Source organism: Amia ocellicauda, chromosome 17 (assembly GCF_036373705.1).
Source record: "Amia ocellicauda isolate fAmiCal2 chromosome 17, fAmiCal2.hap1, whole genome shotgun sequence".
In the NCBI taxonomy this organism is placed as follows: domain Eukaryota; kingdom Metazoa; phylum Chordata; class Actinopteri; order Amiiformes; family Amiidae; genus Amia; species Amia ocellicauda.
In genome coordinates, this window is record NC_089866.1 from 8,768,062 (window position 1) to 8,785,469 (window position 17,408).

At 45.0% G+C, this 17,408-nt stretch overlaps 1 protein-coding gene across 4 annotated transcripts; it reads left to right on the forward strand.

The window, feature by feature from the left end:
- Positions 1-309: 309 nt before the first annotated feature.
- pdxdc1 (pyridoxal-dependent decarboxylase domain containing 1) lies at positions 310-16,575 on the forward strand. 4 transcript variants are annotated; one of them, XM_066689331.1, is made up of 24 exons: positions 310-493; positions 4,554-4,630; positions 4,895-4,963; positions 5,304-5,384; positions 5,692-5,841; positions 6,223-6,412; positions 7,740-7,808; positions 8,268-8,346; positions 8,453-8,537; positions 9,242-9,290; positions 9,410-9,511; positions 9,804-9,929; positions 10,020-10,070; positions 10,647-10,691; positions 12,813-12,876; positions 13,195-13,265; positions 13,440-13,545; positions 14,015-14,195; positions 14,559-14,677; positions 14,850-14,971; positions 15,149-15,241; positions 15,466-15,562; positions 15,950-16,054; positions 16,272-16,575. In XM_066689331.1, exons 1-24 carry the CDS (start codon positions 473-475, stop codon positions 16,529-16,531), a joined length of 2,412 nt encoding a protein of 803 aa, XP_066545428.1. In that variant the 5' UTR covers positions 310-472; the 3' UTR covers positions 16,532-16,575. The 4 variants fall into 4 exon arrangements, with proteins under 4 accessions (XP_066545428.1, XP_066545429.1, XP_066545430.1 ...); XM_066689332.1 differs by having other exon boundaries at positions 14,015-14,186; XM_066689333.1 differs by lacking the exon at positions 10,647-10,691.
- Positions 16,576-17,408: the final 833 nt, after the last annotated feature.

Below are 17,408 nucleotides of genomic sequence, written 5' to 3' on the forward strand. Positions count from 1 at the left end.
GAATTGCCTTCTATGTTAATTAGTGTATTTTCTATTCTGTCCTATTCGGTGTCTTCACATGTAATGAGTATGTATTGGTCCTGAGGTGGACATTACCGGCAGTAAGAAGCAGGACATTGGACAGAAAAGGTGTAAAGCAATATATTTACAACAACAAGAAAATCAGCTTGAATGTGGAGAAAGCGGAGCTGGGGTACCTCTCTCTCTCTCTCTCTCTCTCTCTCTCTCTCTCTCTCTCTCTCTCTCTCTCTCTCTCTCTCTCTGCGCGCTGCCCACGGTGCGCGTCGTGACGTCAGCGCTGCCAGCGTGGAAAGCGGAGCCACTTTCCAGGAAGTAAACGGACACCGCTGGTGGAGCGCAGAGGAGTCATATTAGCGAATCGGGGGGATACATACCATCCAGATATCACAGCACCCCCCAAACAGAGGGCATCCAGCCGGGGCCGTCGACCTGCCCCTGCCTCCCGTCGCTAATGGAGAAGCCTGTTCACCAGGTAATGTGATTACAGGACTTCGCTTTCTCAGCTGACACGGAACTAGATGCAGGACGTTTCCTTATCGTTACATTAGCGATAATAAAGCGTGTTGTTGTGCATCGTCTATGTACGTGGATATTAGGATTGTGATCTTACATCGGTGGTTCAATCAATGCAATGAGATACAAATAAAATGTGTGGCTTCACAATACGTTTTTATAGTCCTGCGTTGGTAAATGAAAAAATTAAAAAATCGCTGACTGTAGAGCAGGGTGAGCTGGGCTGGGGTGAGGTGTCAGAAACAGGAGAGCGCTGGACGTGCAAAAAGAGACAGACAGACATGAAACGATAGGCATACTTGTCTTAAGCGCTTTCTTTTCTTAAGAATGGTGCGCACATATGTTTTTATTATGACAAGCCGTGTGCGTAAAGATGTGTCCAGCTGTGCGCTTTAAATGGCACTAGCACTGAAGTGGCGTTGTTGTAGCGCAGATCTGCACAATCCCACCGATCCCATTGGTGGAGCAGCGCAGACCTACACGGACGCGACCTGGGTTAACTAGGATTCAAATCCACACTTTGATCAGTCTGCGTTGTATCCTTTACGTCCCGGTTAAATAGCTGCGTGCTGTAATCCGTGTATGCCAAGACTGGGCTTTATTTGCGTGCTCGGCCATGAATCATGTGGTTTTACAAGCGCTTCTCTGAGGGGACTGTCTCTAAATGGGCACTGAACTATACAGGTTAACTGATCTGCCTGTTGTTGTCATGCAGTGCCCCCTTTTCAAACCATACCACACTTGTTCATATTAGAGGTGGGGTCCTAATTTTTGTCTGGATGTAGTAAGAGTTTTATAAGAAGGTGATATTGTATCATACAGGAGCTTGTTTCTCTTGCAACAGGGACATCTGCCAGCTGAAACAACCACTGCCCTAGTATTTGAAATCAAAAACAATTGTGCATTTTTGTTCCATGTAATACTTGTATTTCAGGTTTGTTGCACCCATACTCCAAATCCTTTCTGGTGATTACAGTGCTCTGCTGAGCTCTATTAACCAGTTACTATACACTCCTGTTAGTCAGGTTTTTGTTTTTTCTATTCCAGAAAGTAAGGTATGGTTCTTCAGCTGATTTTATAGGTGAAATTCAGAGCGCTTTCCAAAAATCTCGGGGGAAATTACATCACTGAATAGCAGACAGTGCTGTTCCGGATACCAGCACTGGCCACGAGATGCAGGCTGTGTGACTGCCAAACCCCCAGGTGCTGCTTTTTCACCAATAGGTAGAAATGGCATTGTAATCTCTATAATCAAATTCTACATGTATTTGGGATTGCTCCCTTATTCACATTTTAGCAGTGTTTCTTTATCCTCTGGCCTCACAATTTTGAGGGGTGAGACCATAGACTTAAATTACTATGCACACCAGAACCATATTTACTTCTTCTTATCTATTTATCTATTTTATTTATCCAGGGGGACTTACAGGTTAGACATTTACCTTGTCCTGTGTCTTTGATGAAGATTCAGATAGAAACCTTGCTTATATCAGACCTTTCAGTCATTTGCTTACTGATACACACTTGCTTAGGGTTGAGGCCTAGGTTAGGAAAACTAGCCTTTTCCTTTCCACTAATTTCCAGGACTTTATTTGCTGCTTTATTATTGAATCCTCTTTAATTGTTGAAGAAGCAGTGATCCAGTTAAACATGTGAGGTCCAAATTTTAAAAACTAGCCTAATTTTTTTTTTTTTTTTTTTTAAAGATCATCATCATTTAACCATCATTATCATCATAATAATATTATTACTATAGGTTCACAGATTGTCCTTTGAATGTTGATTGTTTTATCCTGTGAATGGTCTACTGATTCAGAGAGACACAATTTTCTGCTCCCAGGCTTACAGAAGGCCTCAGTTTAGTATCTAATCTTTGCAATACGTTTCACAAAGGAAAGGAGCCTGGTTATTGTTCCTGATGCTGCATGTCACTCTGCAGGCTTGAAGCTGGGAGGTAATTAGATTGACCTTTGTTGAAGTTTAAACTGCATCAACCTTTTGATCCGCCTTTGTGGGGACCACATTAGAGTGTGGCAGGATGGGGTATTGTTGTGGAAAGCTCCAGTACAAAGCAGGTGATTTGCACACAGTGGCTCTGTGTCAACAACGCACCTTAGCACAGCTTGTTCCGGCTGGGCTGGATCAAAGGTCGACACGGCACCTCTTTCCTCACTGTACCGGAACGAGAGGGAGGCTCATTAGAGTGCAAGTGCAACGGGCATTGCCAGAGAGGACATGCTGCCTGTCCTGTAAAATCGCTTTGCATATTTATATTTGGCTGAATATATCCGAGGGACGTAAGTCTACACTTGAGTCTGGTGTGAGCGTTTTGTTTATTAATCTCGTGTTTCCCCCCCACCAAGGGCACTCTGGGTGTTTACAAAGCAGAAAACATGCCATGAACCCGGCAGGAAAGCGACACTGGAGTGGGGATGTGAGACTCTGGGTCAATATCACATGCTTGGCAATCTCATTTCCTTAAGTAAACTCTGTTTCTTCATAATAGTCAATTTGTGCTTAATTTCCACTGGGAAGTGCAGCCACAGTAAAAGAATATTACCCCCTTGACAAATATAATATGATTGACACTGCATGGATACATTAAATAATTCATAATCAGTTTGAGAAAATGATACAAAAGAATACAAATGTCTGGTACTACAGTGCCTATAGAAAGTCTACATCCCCTTGAACTTTTTCACATTTTGTTGTGTCAGTGCCTCAGAGTTTTATGCATTTAAATGAGGATTTTTTCCCCATTTATCTACACACCATACTCCACACTGTTATGGGGGAAAAACACTATTGTGAAAATAAATAGGCCTATATATTAAAAATACAAAACTTAAATATCATAATTGGTTAAGTCTCCACCCTTGTGTGTTAATACGTGGTGGCTGCACCATTTGCCAGAGTTAAAGCAGTCTGTTGGGATAGGTCTTTGCACACCTAGATTTGGCAATATTTCACCATTGTTCTGTAAAAAACTGTTCAAGCTGTGTCAAGTTCCTTGGGGAGCGTTAATGGACACCAATCTTCAAGTCACGTCATACATTTCCCATTGAATTTAGGTTGGGCTGAGCCACTCAAGGATATTTAGTGTAGTGTAGCTCTGGCTGTGTGCTTCGCATCATTGTCATGCTGAAAGGTGAATTTCCATCCCAGTTTCAGCTTTCTTGCAGAGTGCAGCAGGTTCTCTTCAAGGATTTTTCTGTACTTTGCTCCATTCATTTTCCCATTATCCTGAAAAGTGCCCTGCCGATGAGAAACATCCCTATAACATGATTCTGCCAGCACCATGCTTCACAGTAGGGATGGTGTTCTTTAGATGATGCACTGTGTTGAGTTTGTACATAAACAAACTGTTTGCCACATGGCTACAGAATCTCCTGAGTGTTGCATACTTCAAACAGGAGTTAAGGTGGACTTTGTTGGATAATGGCACACTTTGACCAGTCTTAACTATAAAAGCCTGTAGCTCTTGCAATGTTGTTGTTGGCTTCTCGGTAGCCTCTTGGTATCAGTCTCCTTCTTGCTCAGTCATCCCGTTTGGAGGGATGACCTCATCTTGGCAGGGTCTCGATGGTGCCATACACCTTCCACTTCTTAATAATCATCTTGATGGTGCTCCATGGAATATTCAAGGCCTTTGATAGGAATACAAATGTATCCCCTTGTTTATCCCTGAGCTATTTTGAAACCTCCTTGTTGCTCTTTGCTTTCAAATGCACTACCAGCAGAATGAACCTGCATGTTTTTTATTTACTTGGAAGTTGTTGGGTAGGATGTGAAGATAAAATAAATAATAATACTATATTTTAATTACAAGTTATAAGGCAACAATAGTTGACAATTTGAAAGGGAGGTAGACTTTCTATAGGCACTGTATATTCAACTTTTGTAATTTTTTTAAGTTTGGATAATAAGCAGAACTTTGTTTTGCTTTACAGTAGTGTCTTTAGTGAAACAAGATGTGTCCTTTCTGCTTAAGCTGACCTGTATTTCTCTGCTTTGTCCAGATGGTGGTTGACCCCACGCTCGCGGAGATGGGAAAGAATCTCAATGAGGCCATGAAGATTTTGGAGGATGGTCAAAGGTGCTCAGTTTTCTTCTGCTCAGCCCTTGTGTGATTTTATACTTGTGTATTCCTCCCTCCCTTGCTTGATTCAGTGTTGGAATATGTTAAAGTAACTTAATGATTCATTTTCTTATGCAAGTAGACCTCAAGGACAATGTCATTGCCCCCAACTTGGTGTGGAATGGTGCACTGTGAGATGTGACTTTTACCTGCTCTGGCTGGAATGAGACTTTTTCCCTCCAGTGTTGATATCCCTTTTCCTTGTTTTCTGTCTTGCTGCAGGGAAGCGGAAGAGGACAAAGACAAAAGGAGATATGGGCGGAAGGACATCCCAGGGCCTCTTCAGGGAAGGTAAGGAGGCAGCATTCCATCGCTACCAAGACTGTGCAGAAATAACACTGACATTGTGCAGAGAGAAGACCCACAAGTGACATGTTTTTATCTGGCACTCAACGAATGTCCTTTGGTGGCATTGCACCTGACAGCTGATAGATCTCCCCTCCTTGTTAATTCTTGAATATAGACGTTTTATTAAAAACAAAGTAAATAAATCTATTTCATGTAACAAAATCAAATAACTTGCATACTTTGCATTTGCATGTCATTTAACATACCTTTTTTCGGTAACAAATATATTTTCTTCCTTTTGTGTATCAAGATTAATGCTTTCTCCTTCTCTGTGTGTCTGCAGTGGGCAGGACATGGCCAGCATCCTCCAGCTGGTTCAGAACCTGATGCATGGGGACGAGGAGGAAGATAATCAAAGTTACCGGTAACTTTAACTTAACAACATGGCTTCTCAAAGCTGTAAAGTTGGTGGGCCAGTGGAGTGTGTCATGTCATGTCTGTCCCAATTGACATTTGGAAACTTACTCAGCCAGTCACATGGCTTTGTTTCAAGTTCCATAGCGAAAAATGCATTATAATATCCAATAACTAAGCTACTGAACCGCCCCGTCGCTCAGCTCCCCTGTGACTTCTCTGCCCCCGCACTGGTCTACTCCTGTGCCTGTGTCCGCCCCCTCCACTCGCTGGGCTCCTCAGTGCTGTGACCCTGTTGGTGCCGTGTTGTTCTCCAGCAGGATGCAGAACGTGGGGGAGCAAGGGCACATGGCCTTGCTGGGACACAGCCTGGCGGCCTACATCTCGGTGCTGGACAGGGAGCGGCTGAGGAAACTGACCACACGCATCCTGTCGGACACCACCCTCTGGCTCTGCCGCCTCTTCAGGTCTGTATGGCAGCTCTGGACTGCATCCAGGGTGCAGTGTGAAGCTGGTTGGACTCTTTAAGCCATTGCCATAGTCGCATTCTCTTCCGCCCAGCCGGATTATCCTAACTGACCTTGTTTGTACTTGCAAAGGAATGGCCATATTGTAGGCAGACTAATGTGCTATTGGGCCTAGATGTGTCTGTGACCAGTGTTTCAAAGCATGGATTGATGGACGCTATTGCTCCAAAAGTCTGGGTTATTAACCCCCTTTCAAGTTGTCTGCATTCACATTCATTTATTTGTTTGTATAACTTGGCAAATTGAGCTTGTGGCAGAGGATATTTTGGTCTGGCGTTACATGTGTGTGTTTTTAAAGGTTTGTCTTGTCATGTTTGCCAGGTATGAGAGTGGCTCAGCCTATTACCACGAGGATGACCGGGAGGGGCTGCTCAAAGTGTGCCGTCTGGTCATCCACTCACGCTATGAGGACTACTCGACCGAGGGCTTCACTGTCCTGAACAGCAAACAGCCAATCATCTACCAGAGTGCAGCCTGCAGGCAGGGACTGGGACAACACCTCTGCAACCAGGTACTGTCCCAGTCCCTTGGAATGATACACGCCTCTGTTCCTATGCAAATACATTATAATCAAAGTATAGTACAGTAAAGTACAACAAAATACAGTATAACACAATACAAATTACAAAGGCGCCATTACATGGAACTTACTTCAAAGAAATATGCAAAGTACCTCTGTCAACCATAAAGCTTTGGCAAACAGATTTTTAGATTTTTTATGTTTTTATATGGCAATTAAAGCATTCCCAAGCAATGTGGTGAAGAATTGCATGAATTGACCTGTTTGCAAAGCGCTCTGCCTTTTGCTGTCTTCAGATGCACTTCACAGAAATTAAAGTGTCCAGAAATCAGATACGCCTCTGTCCCCGACTAGCACTCGATACTTCTATATGCACAGCTGTGGATTGTGTGGTTAGAGATGGATAGTGGGATCCGCTCTGTGTGGGCAATTTTAATTACTTAGTGTTCCCATAGCTACAGATAATTTAATGTGCTCTTTGTTGCTCTGTATAGGGCATGTCCATTAATTTTCAGTCATAGTGGTGGTGCACTATTGTTTATGATACAGCTTGTTAAAATGTTGTGTTTCAGGTTTGTGCATACCAGCCCCGCAAACCAGATTAACATGTAGGTCCTCCTGGAGCAAAAATGTTGAGTGTAGAACAGGCACGCAAACAGATGCACAAGAGACAGTGTTTCAGTCTGAGAGGCGTTACCGCTCCTGGACCTTGGGGTGTGTGTTTGTCTCAACAGTGTCGAGAGTGATCCGAGTGGTTTAACCCGCCTTACTCAGGATTTCCCTGCTCACATCCTAGTTTGTGTCACTGTGTATATATGTTTATGTTAATCAACTTACATATCAAGTGTGCATTGCACTTGTAAAGCTCTCTCAGGCAATTACTTTATGAAAATCAATTGATTCATCTGTGTAATAAACAAAACATGTATTTATTTTATTTTTTTAATTACTCCTGTCATTGAATATCTTCCATTTGCTGTTTTTTAATGTACTTTTGTATGGGTAGCTGACACCCTGCTTAATACTTCTATGATCTTTTTAGGTATCTGTTCACTGTAGCAGCAATACAGTAAATTGTCTGTGTGCACCTATAGGATACTGGCTGAGAAGGCTGCTAGGACACATGAAAGTGTCTATAGGACTTCGATCTGGAGAGTTGAAAGAGTAATTTTGTGTAGGGTATTGATGTGCGTTCAATATTGATGGTGTACAACAGAGCTAGAAGCCAGAGATACAGGTACAACCCCGAGTATTGAGTTGTGTGAGCTCTGGTGTGCGGGATATCGACGTCCTTTTGACCGAGTGTCTCTCTCCCCAGCTGGGTCTGCCTCTGTCCAGCCTGTGCTCAGTGCCCTGCAACACCATGTTTGGATCCCAGCACCAGATGGTAGGATTTACTTCTTGTTTGTTTGTTATTATTACATTTCTTAACAGATGCGCTTATCCAGGAAGGCTTATAATATATCAGATTTTTACATGCAATTACCAATTTATACAGATGGGTTTTTAACTGGAGCAATCTAGGAACAGTATCTTGCTGAAGGGTACAGCAGCAGTGTCCCCCACCTGGGATTGAACCCATACCCCTCCGCTCCAGAGTCCAGAGCCCTGACTCCACCCTGCTGCCCTATTTAATAATTAATTCCATATTGTTTTGTTTTTGGTTGTTTTGCTATTGTTTTTTTCTTTTCATCATTTTCTCCTGTGCTCGTAATCTCATTCATTTTGGTTAGATTCACATCGGGAGTGTACATGTACATTGCCTTAGTGTGCCGCTCAGACAGAGATAAGAGTCTTTGTCAGCACTTGACTTGACTGTGTCTGCGGCTGTGTTTTATCTGTGCAGGACGTGGCTCTTCTGGACAGACTGATTAAAGATGATGTCGACTCCGGAAAGCTCCCTTTGCTGTTGATAGCGAATGCCGGTGAGTGTTTCTATATCGGTATCTATCAAGCTCAATGTCTGGGCAAGGCAGGCCTTCTCCAAACCATACTGTGGCACTAATCCTGCTGCTGTTTGCCTCTCCCCAGGAACACCAGGTGCCGGGCACACAGACAAGCTGGGCCGCCTCAAGGAGCTGTGTGCACAGTACAGCATGTGGCTGCATGTGGAAGGGTAGGCCTGTCTACACCCCCACTCCCTGCAGACTGACCCTGTCCAGAGACACCCAAGTGAAATGCTAAATGCCAGCAGCATCCATTTCTACTGCATAATGTCTCATAGGTTATCACAGCAGTTGGTCTTGAGTATGAAACCAGTAGTAGAGAATGTAAGGATAGATATGTGAGAGAGGTTAGATATGTTTTTTTATTTATTTATCAGACAACTGGATCATAAGATGTAATAATTCTCATGTGCAGTTCAAATATTTTTTTCAAAATAGAGAGAGACCAAAGGACCTTTCCCCATGAAGTAAATTGATGGATGAATATCAAGCTAGTAAAAAGAATTATCTTGATGTCTGATTTACCTTTAATATGCCCTTCGTATCACAGTACAGGTTCAGAACAGACCGATGATGGGCCACCATTGTGTACATCTTAAATAAATATATTTTAATTAAAATAGTGTTTATCCACTGTACCAATCCAAGCCATGTTATTGCCTAAATGCCTTTTGGTGCTGGTTTCTAACATTCCCCTGTTTACCCAGTTTATATTCTGTGCCGTACACCCTTCATCTTCAAATCCAACTGGAGGGAAAGATAGAAATTAGACCCTTATAATCCCTTTGACGGACCCTTTGTGAAAACCAGTTTGGAATCGTTGTTGATGTCTTTTCCCCTCGTTGAGCCAATGCCACTGACTTGTTTGTTTCAGAGTCAACCTGGCGACCCTGGCACTGGGCTATGTCACATCCTCTGTGATGGTAAGTATCACCATCCTGTCCCATTGTCTAAAACACACAGATTCTCCATCACATGGAGATGTGTTTCTGGCTTTATAAATGCCATCTGTCAGCTCCGATCTCCTTACACCCCCTTGTAGGCAGCCACCAAGTGTGACAGCATGACCCTGACACTGGGTCCATGGCTTGGCCTGCCTGCTGTGCCCGCTGTCACTCTGTATCGACACGAAGATCCTGCCTTGGTAAGTACTATGTTCCTCACTCTCTGTATGTAAATCGGTGGCTTACACATCCATGTATTTATTTAATCATTTATCCATTTGCTTATTTTTGCATTGAATTCAAAGCCATTAATCTGTGCATGGATGATAATGAATACCTTATCACTTAAAGGTATGTTCTTAATAATTTTTGCTTTAACATGTTTATCAGTTGAGTCATAGTAGTTGCTCCTTCACATTTATGTTGAGATTGTGTGGAGTTGTGGTGGGGTTAATTCACCCTCCTGCCTCTTGATGGCACTGTTCCCCGCAGTCCCTGGCAGCAGGCCTGACTTCCAGCCAGCCAGTGGAAAAGCTCCGTGCCCTGCCGCTCTGGCTGTCCCTGCAATACTTGGGGCATGATGGGATAGTGGAGAGGATCAAGCACGCCTCCCAGCTGGTGAGCATTCCACCTTTACATTTCAGTCTCTGGCAATAGAGGCAGACAGGTCACATTACTCTAATCTTAAACTGTATTGTGTCATTACAGAGTCAGAGACTGCTGGACCATCTGAAGAACCTGGCTTCTATAAAGACCTCGGTACGTGATCGCATTGCAGACTGAATTTATTTATGTTTATTTATTTTTTACTTTGTTGTATTTCATTAATTAATTTTCTTGATAAGGATGACTGAGGTAAGCATTTAAAAAAATGTTTAATGCAACCCTGACTGCTAATATTCTTCATCTGCAATTTTACATGGAGAGCCTCCAATAGGGAAGGTTTAAGCCATAAAGAACAGAGATGTGTGAATCACTTTTAGCTGCACTGCAATCTGAGTGATGTTTGTACCCCCTAAGTATGGGCTGCAAAGTCCTTGCTAGTACACCCTTGTCCTGTTCCAGTTCCAAAGTCAACGTTGTGCTCTGTGCTGTGATACCTGATGCTCTGGCTTTTGCCAGTGTGAGAGACATGACTGTTAGCACTGACATACATGCATGAGTGCTGCATGTGTGTGGATAAGCGTGTGACTGCAGTGTGCTAATTACTCCCGGACAAGTCTCCTGCAACGACCCACACATAGCTGGAAGTGTTGAGCCTTGTAGGGTCTGCTGAGGCCAGTCTGTGCCCGTCCTGTGAGGTGTGAATGTGAAACAAGCTTCTGTTTTCATCAGGATGACCTTGACAGGCAGATGTCTCTCCTCGAGGCTCTAAGCATGGTAAAACCATAAACAAAATAAAAACCAGATCAATTAAAAGCTTAAAAGTGAATGCAGCTATATTAACCCGTCTTCTAACTTGAGTGTGTAACCAGTAGTGAGAGCAGGTGCCTTGGTTTCAGGGTCTGGTGTCGAGGTCCCGCGTGCCCCCCATCTCGGCGGGCTCTCTGAGGGACATCCTGGGCTCTCTGATTCTGTCCATTGTAGGTGGGATCCACTGTCTGCCTGATCTCACCCCCTGTCCTTCCCTTGCTTCTCATTCCTTCACTCCTTCCACATTCCAAGGCACTGGTTGTGAGAGGACTGTGGCTGAATCCACAGGGGCCTGGGTTGTGTGACAGTGCTGGCGCTTGTTCCTGCTGTGGAGAAGCAATAGCACACCTCACACAGGTCCAGTGCAGGTAAAAGGAGCTGGATTAGTCCTAGGCCCAGGCAACATCTTTCACCTATCCATAGTGCTGGGATCTTTCACTGTGGCACTCCACACCATTCCTGCTGGTGAACCAATTGGTGTGACACAGTGGAAATATGAAGTCTGTAATCTCCATACTTCTCAAACGCTCAGGTGGCCTAATAGCACAGGCTGCATTGTGAGGTGCCTCGTCCTCCTGAGTGCCTGTCATTCCTTCCAAAATCCCAAAGCTCAGATTCACAAGAGCTCTGCCACAGCCAAACCAAATCTTCCCAGGTCTGCAGTAGCAGCGCAGACCTGTCCGAGATCCTCAATCGTGTGATTGACTCGTTAGTGGAAATGAGAGCTTCGACCCTTCCTCGGGTGTGGCTTCTCATGTCTATAGTGTGCTGCGGTCTTGGAGTGTGGCAAACCATTTTGAGCATAGAAAGTATCTTAGATAAGCCTTTATAGAGCAACTCTTAATTGGGAACAATGTAACTGAGGACTGAGATCAATGTAGTTCCCATACAAAACCTAAGAGAGCAGATAAATACTGTTGAAGGATATGCAACCATTTCCTGGGATTACTGTGAGCCTGTTGAACATGCCAAGTGGCGTATCTAACATGTGTCTGATTAACCCAGGTCTTGGTTAAGCTGGCTCATTGAAGATGTCTGAAATGGCTGTGTGATTTAGCATTCAGTGGCATGACTTCTCCTCAGTTTTGAAGGGGAAGGAGACTTGGTCACGCCTAGCTGAAGCTCTTGTGTTTCAGAGTGTGTTTCACCCCTGCACTCATCAGTGACGTTGCACTCCTGTTCTCCTGAATGCTGTGGTCAGTGTTCATGGCCCAGTGCTGTGCTCGCCCGTGGTCAGCTCCATAGCTCACTCCGTGTGGCTGTGCTTTCTCTGATCATATCATGTTCTGCAGAGCTCTCCAGTGCGTTAGTCATGCAGTAGGACACATAACAGAGAAATTAATAAAAGATTGCAGGATTATTAGGTCACAATATCCAAGTCGGTTGAGAGGTGGATTCACATCACAACCTGTCTGTATGTAATGTGGAATGACTCTCAAACAAAACAGACCGAGTTCTACGAAAGTGTACTTACTGCATGAAATGGAGAGTGCGCAGGTTGTCGGTCCATTAAGTTTGTTTTGTAACCATTGGAATGCATGGTAATTCGGGGGACTTCCTGGGTTGGTGTTAACAAACTTCAAGATTCAACATCGACGAGGAACACTGTATAGAGGAAATACTGTATAGATAGTATTTTTTATGGAAAAATAAATCAGTTGTACTTGGTGTAATAGTATTTATATCTTAAATATTAAATATATAATGCCTTTTTTGTTTTTTTATAATGCTTTCATACTGATATAGGCCATTTTCAGTTACCGTTGTAGTCTGCATAATTTTATGCAAGAGAGATGCTCTGAAGTTTAATTATGCAGATGGTACTTTCTTCCTGAACTAGGTTTGGGCATCAGTAGGTCAGATATTCTGGTAAACCATAGCAATCCAGCAATATTGATTCTCCTAGTGAAGTCTGTACAGCTAAGATAGTCATCTTTGAGTGTGTGCTGTGGTTGCTCAGCGTATCGAAGGGACAACTTGAAAAATCACTGTAGCACTGGCATACAGTCCATTCAGGACTGGCTGGGGGTTTGAGATCGTGTCAGTGTGTGTCTGCTGACCTGTCCTGTCTGTCCCTCCATCTGTCAGGTGGAGGATGAGCTGAACTCTCCGGTGGTGGTGTTCCGGTTCTCCCAGGAGGGAACCAGCGGAGGTGAGTTGAGGGGGGATTGCAGCCCGCCGAGAACTCTGCATTGTTGAGGTTTTTGAGGGAGACATGAATATTACTGAAGCAGTTCTGGAACATAGATGGATGAGTGGATGCAATTACAACTTATTAATATTGTCATTATTAGTATTATCAATGTCTACCAATACAGGTATCTCCCTGTGAATCTTTAATTCCTGACCTGCTGTAACTCATTGGAGTGTTATACAAGTTAGGAAGAGCTGGCTTAGGAAGAATATGGTAATTTAAAGGTGTGAGAGATACTGATCTACCTCCCCTCCTCTCCACATTTTTCCCCTCCAGCATCCAGCGGTGGCTCATTGGAGGCCCCCCTCAGTGGAGAGAGGGAGGTGCAGGACGCCCTCAACAGATGGGTAAGACTACCCTTGTTCTTGACACCACTCCTGTATGACTGTCCTCCTCCTCCACGCCTCAGACTTCCAGAAGCTAGTTACTACAATAGACACTTAACTGGTTGGTTGTTCTTCTACACCGCATAAAGTCTTAAATAGGCAGAAACATAACTAAACTGTGCCCTGTGCCCACAGCTTGGTGAGAGACTGGCACAGCTGGTGCCAGCCAGCGGGGTGGACGTGGTGGAGCTGGAGGACGAGGGCAGCTGCGTGAGGTTCAACCCACTCATGACTGCCGCGGGTAAGGACACACGCCAGGACACTGGCACACATCACACCAAAAAAACAGACTTGCAGAGTCATTTCACAATTTTTTTATCTTCAGATTATTTGTCTTTCCTTTACTTGTGAAACTTCAAAGTGTCATGACTGTAAAGCTGTAAAGCAACAACATGTGCAAACTGTGAGAGGGTCTGGATACGTTTGCAAGAACTCTGAGCTGGTACTCTGCCAGCTGTAAAAAATACTGTACGAGAATGATTGACAGGGGACAGGCTGCAATAAGTCTTGGTGAATGACGTGCTGATGGTACAGTATCATAAAACATGGAGCCTTATTTGGACCCAGCGTGGGTGTTTTAGTCTGGAGAGGGTTGAGGAGAGAGAGGGCTGTTGAAAGGCCCAGCTGTCACCCAGGCTGGAGGCAGGACTGTGCAGTACTGTGCTATGCCTTGCTGTCGGGGGGCCTGACGGGCATGTGTTGGGTGGCAGTGCTCGGCACCCGGGAGGAGGACGTGGACATACTGGTGGACCGGCTGCAGGAGAAGGTGCCCCTGCTGAGCAGCACCCTGAAACTGCGCCAGGACTTCCAGGAGGAGGTGTACCGTACCCCCACGCTCATCTACATTGAGGACCTAAGCTGGCCCGGCCTGGGGGCTGTCAGGTACAGGAAGTAAGGGAGAGGGGGAAGGAAGGGGAGAGGTGAGGAGGGGGGAGATAGAAAGAAGGAGGGTGTGGTGGGGATGAGGAGAATGGAAGCAGACTGCAAGACCTAATATCCACTAATCTTCTCATTAGAGCAGAATATTGTAGAAGGGAAAATCATGAAACCTGTGAATAGAGTTTCTGTAGTTCGTACCTTTACAAGCTTCCACCCTATGATTATTTTTGTAGTTAATTTGTCGATTCTGAGATCAGAACAAAATGATCTGATGAAGGGGGTCATGGGTAGGAGCTAGAACACCTGAAGGCTTGTGTCCATGATGGCTGGAGAGTGACCCCTGTGTTTACACCCTTATTAATCATTGGGTCACAGGTATAAGTCCAGCAGCGAGGAACCCGATGTCAGTAAGAGGGAGGTGGAAGAAGAGAACATCAATAGTGCGCTGCTGAGGAAACTCAAGGAGCTGGACTCTGACCTGAGCTTCTCCACAGGTGGGCATCTGTCTGTCCAAGTGTCTTCCATCTGTAGCCTGTAGGGGAGCCCAGGGTCCTCCACTTTCTTTAAATTATGAAGTAGCTGCTCCCTGCCTCTGTCGCTGAGCAGCAGTTCCTAGACTCACCATTGAGAGTTTCAAGCAGAACCTCTTACTCCTTTGCTTCCCAGGCCCAGAGTTTGGCCCAGAGAAGAACTGCATTTACGTCGGCATTGCGACAGAGGACTTGGACGTGGTGGAGCTGGTGGAGACCGTCGGCGCCATGGGCCGAGAGATCGAGGAGAACTCCAAGGTGAGGGATCGGGATAGATATCCATTCACCCTCAGCAGAGCGCCCGGCTTGAGAGAGATCTGTGGAGTGGGTGCTCTGGGACATTGGAACAGGCTGCAGGTCCAGATTCTGTCTGTCGTATAGATGGACTGACCTCCTCACCTGGTCAACCTTCTGTCTTTTTTTCTTTCTCCCCAGCTGCTAGAGAATATGACTGAAGTGGTGAGGAAGGGGATCATTGAGGCAGAGTTGCAGCTTCAGAAGGCCAATGAAGAGAAGCTGTTGGAAGAGGTGAGTTTGGGGCTTGAAATCCTGGGTTATTCGTTCACACACACATGAAATCTGAAGTATGCTCAGATTATCCATTATGCTATTTTAGTCATGTTATGAAGGGATCTTACTAGAGATACAATTGAATGTAGGCATATTGTAGAAAGTCTGTAAATCTTTCCCCACACTCTCCAGTCATTGTGAATGTGGGGTTTAACACATCTCCTGCTGTTCCTCCTCTCCAGGGAGTGCTGCGCCAGATCCCCGTTGTGGGCTCCGTCCTCAACTGGTTTTCCCCCGTCCAGAGCTCTGTCAAGGGCCGCACCTTCAACCTGGCAGCAGGTATGGTACCCATGGAGAGACTCGCACCACACAGTGGGAGTGTTGCTGTCCTGCCTTGTTAAAACGAGTCTTGTTCTGTAGGCATTGCCCTAGATATCCCTTATAATCAATCCAGTAATGCTTAAATATCCAACTGGAGCCCTTCGCTTCTCTGCTTCAACTTGGACAAGATGTACCAGAAATTAACAACCTAACAGCTTGTCTTACAAGTATTGCCTCCATCTGTAAAATCAAGTTGGAAATCATAATCTCGTACCAGGCAAAAATGCAGTCTTGTCAAGGTGTTGAATGTTTTATGACTCATCTGCAAGTGATGGGCTGCCTAACCCTGCCAGTGTTCAGCCACATTGCCTCCTCCCGTGACTGACCTCTCTGTGTCCCCACCAGGCTCCCTAGACTCCACAGAGCCCACCTACTCCATGAAGGCTCAGGTGGTCCAGGGCACACCACCGTCCACCCCCACGTCCTCTCACAGCAAGCAGCGGCTCCCAGGTAAGAGTAACCATCAGTGCAGATCAATAATCTTCAGATCCAGGGATGGGGATGCTGAAGAGCGTGTGGAGTGGAGAATATATTCCCTGTGATCTGAATTACATTGTTTTAAAATGAGAGGTGTATGAAATTTCATATTGTGCGACTGAGTTAAAGCAAACGATTTAAATATTACTAAACATATGGCCTGTGTGTGTGTATTTTCTCTCTCTTGTAGGTCAGAAGATGTTCCGGCGCTCTCTGGTTGGCTTGGACGCGCTCAGTGAGACTAGCTCAGTGTGTCAGGGGGAAGAGCTGGAGAGGGAGGGCCTGCAGAACCCTGCCCCCGAAGTGTCGGTCTCCGAGGCCCCGCAGCATCCAGCCCATGAGGCCGTGGAGGAGGCTGGGACCCCTGGAGATCCACAGCAGAGCGCGGTGGGCCAGCAAGAGCCAGAGGGCCAGGAGATGGAGCAAGAGCAGACAGACACTCTGAGATAGGGATCCCTGGGAGATGAGAGGTGCTGGGAGAGGGGGAGAGGGGGAGGGGGGTGTGGAGGGGTGGTTTGCAGATGACCATATGGTTAATCACTGGCTGAAAAATTCTCGTGGGTAGATGACCGTCTGAACTGCGCTGGGTGGTTTGAAATCCACTTCCCTTGTTCCGCAGAACTTTTTCACGGGATAAATGAGGCTTGTGAAGTTGTGAATAAGCAAATCATGGGGTGGGAGAAAAGAACATCAGAATTTTCAACTTACTTTATTTATAGAAATATGTTTTCCTTAGTAGTCTTTTTTTTGTCCACCTGAATTTACAGTACATGGATATGACCCCCTCACATAATGCATTATACAAGCAGAGAAATACATGATTTGATAAGCTTTTCATCCTTTAAAAAAATAATAATAAAAAAAAAATATATATATATATATATATAATGCGTGAAATGTAGTACACACACCAGTAGTCTACAAGCTCAGAGACCATCGGGCCACTGTGCTAGAAGCTGTACACTAAGTATTTGGTTGTTCAGGGGACAGTACACAGAAACCCAGGAGAGGATCCTGTATTAAGAGTTGATAGGCTACCCAGGACCATCTCTCAGCTGGCAGTATCCCCCAAAGCAGGACAGTACAGCTACAGGCCAGAGTGATGGGGAGGGAATGTGCTGGCATAGAACTGGGTTAATGTGAATCAAGGAACCTAGAAGTGCTTACAGATTCATATGGGAGAACTGGAAAATGTTATTACAGAACACTTTAAACTTGTAGAACCTCTGTAACACCATACTACTGCTGCTCCTTTGTGACGTCACCCTCGTATATAATTGATCAGTAGTCTACACACCCTTTCCCCTGAAGAGCAAGGAACGTTTCT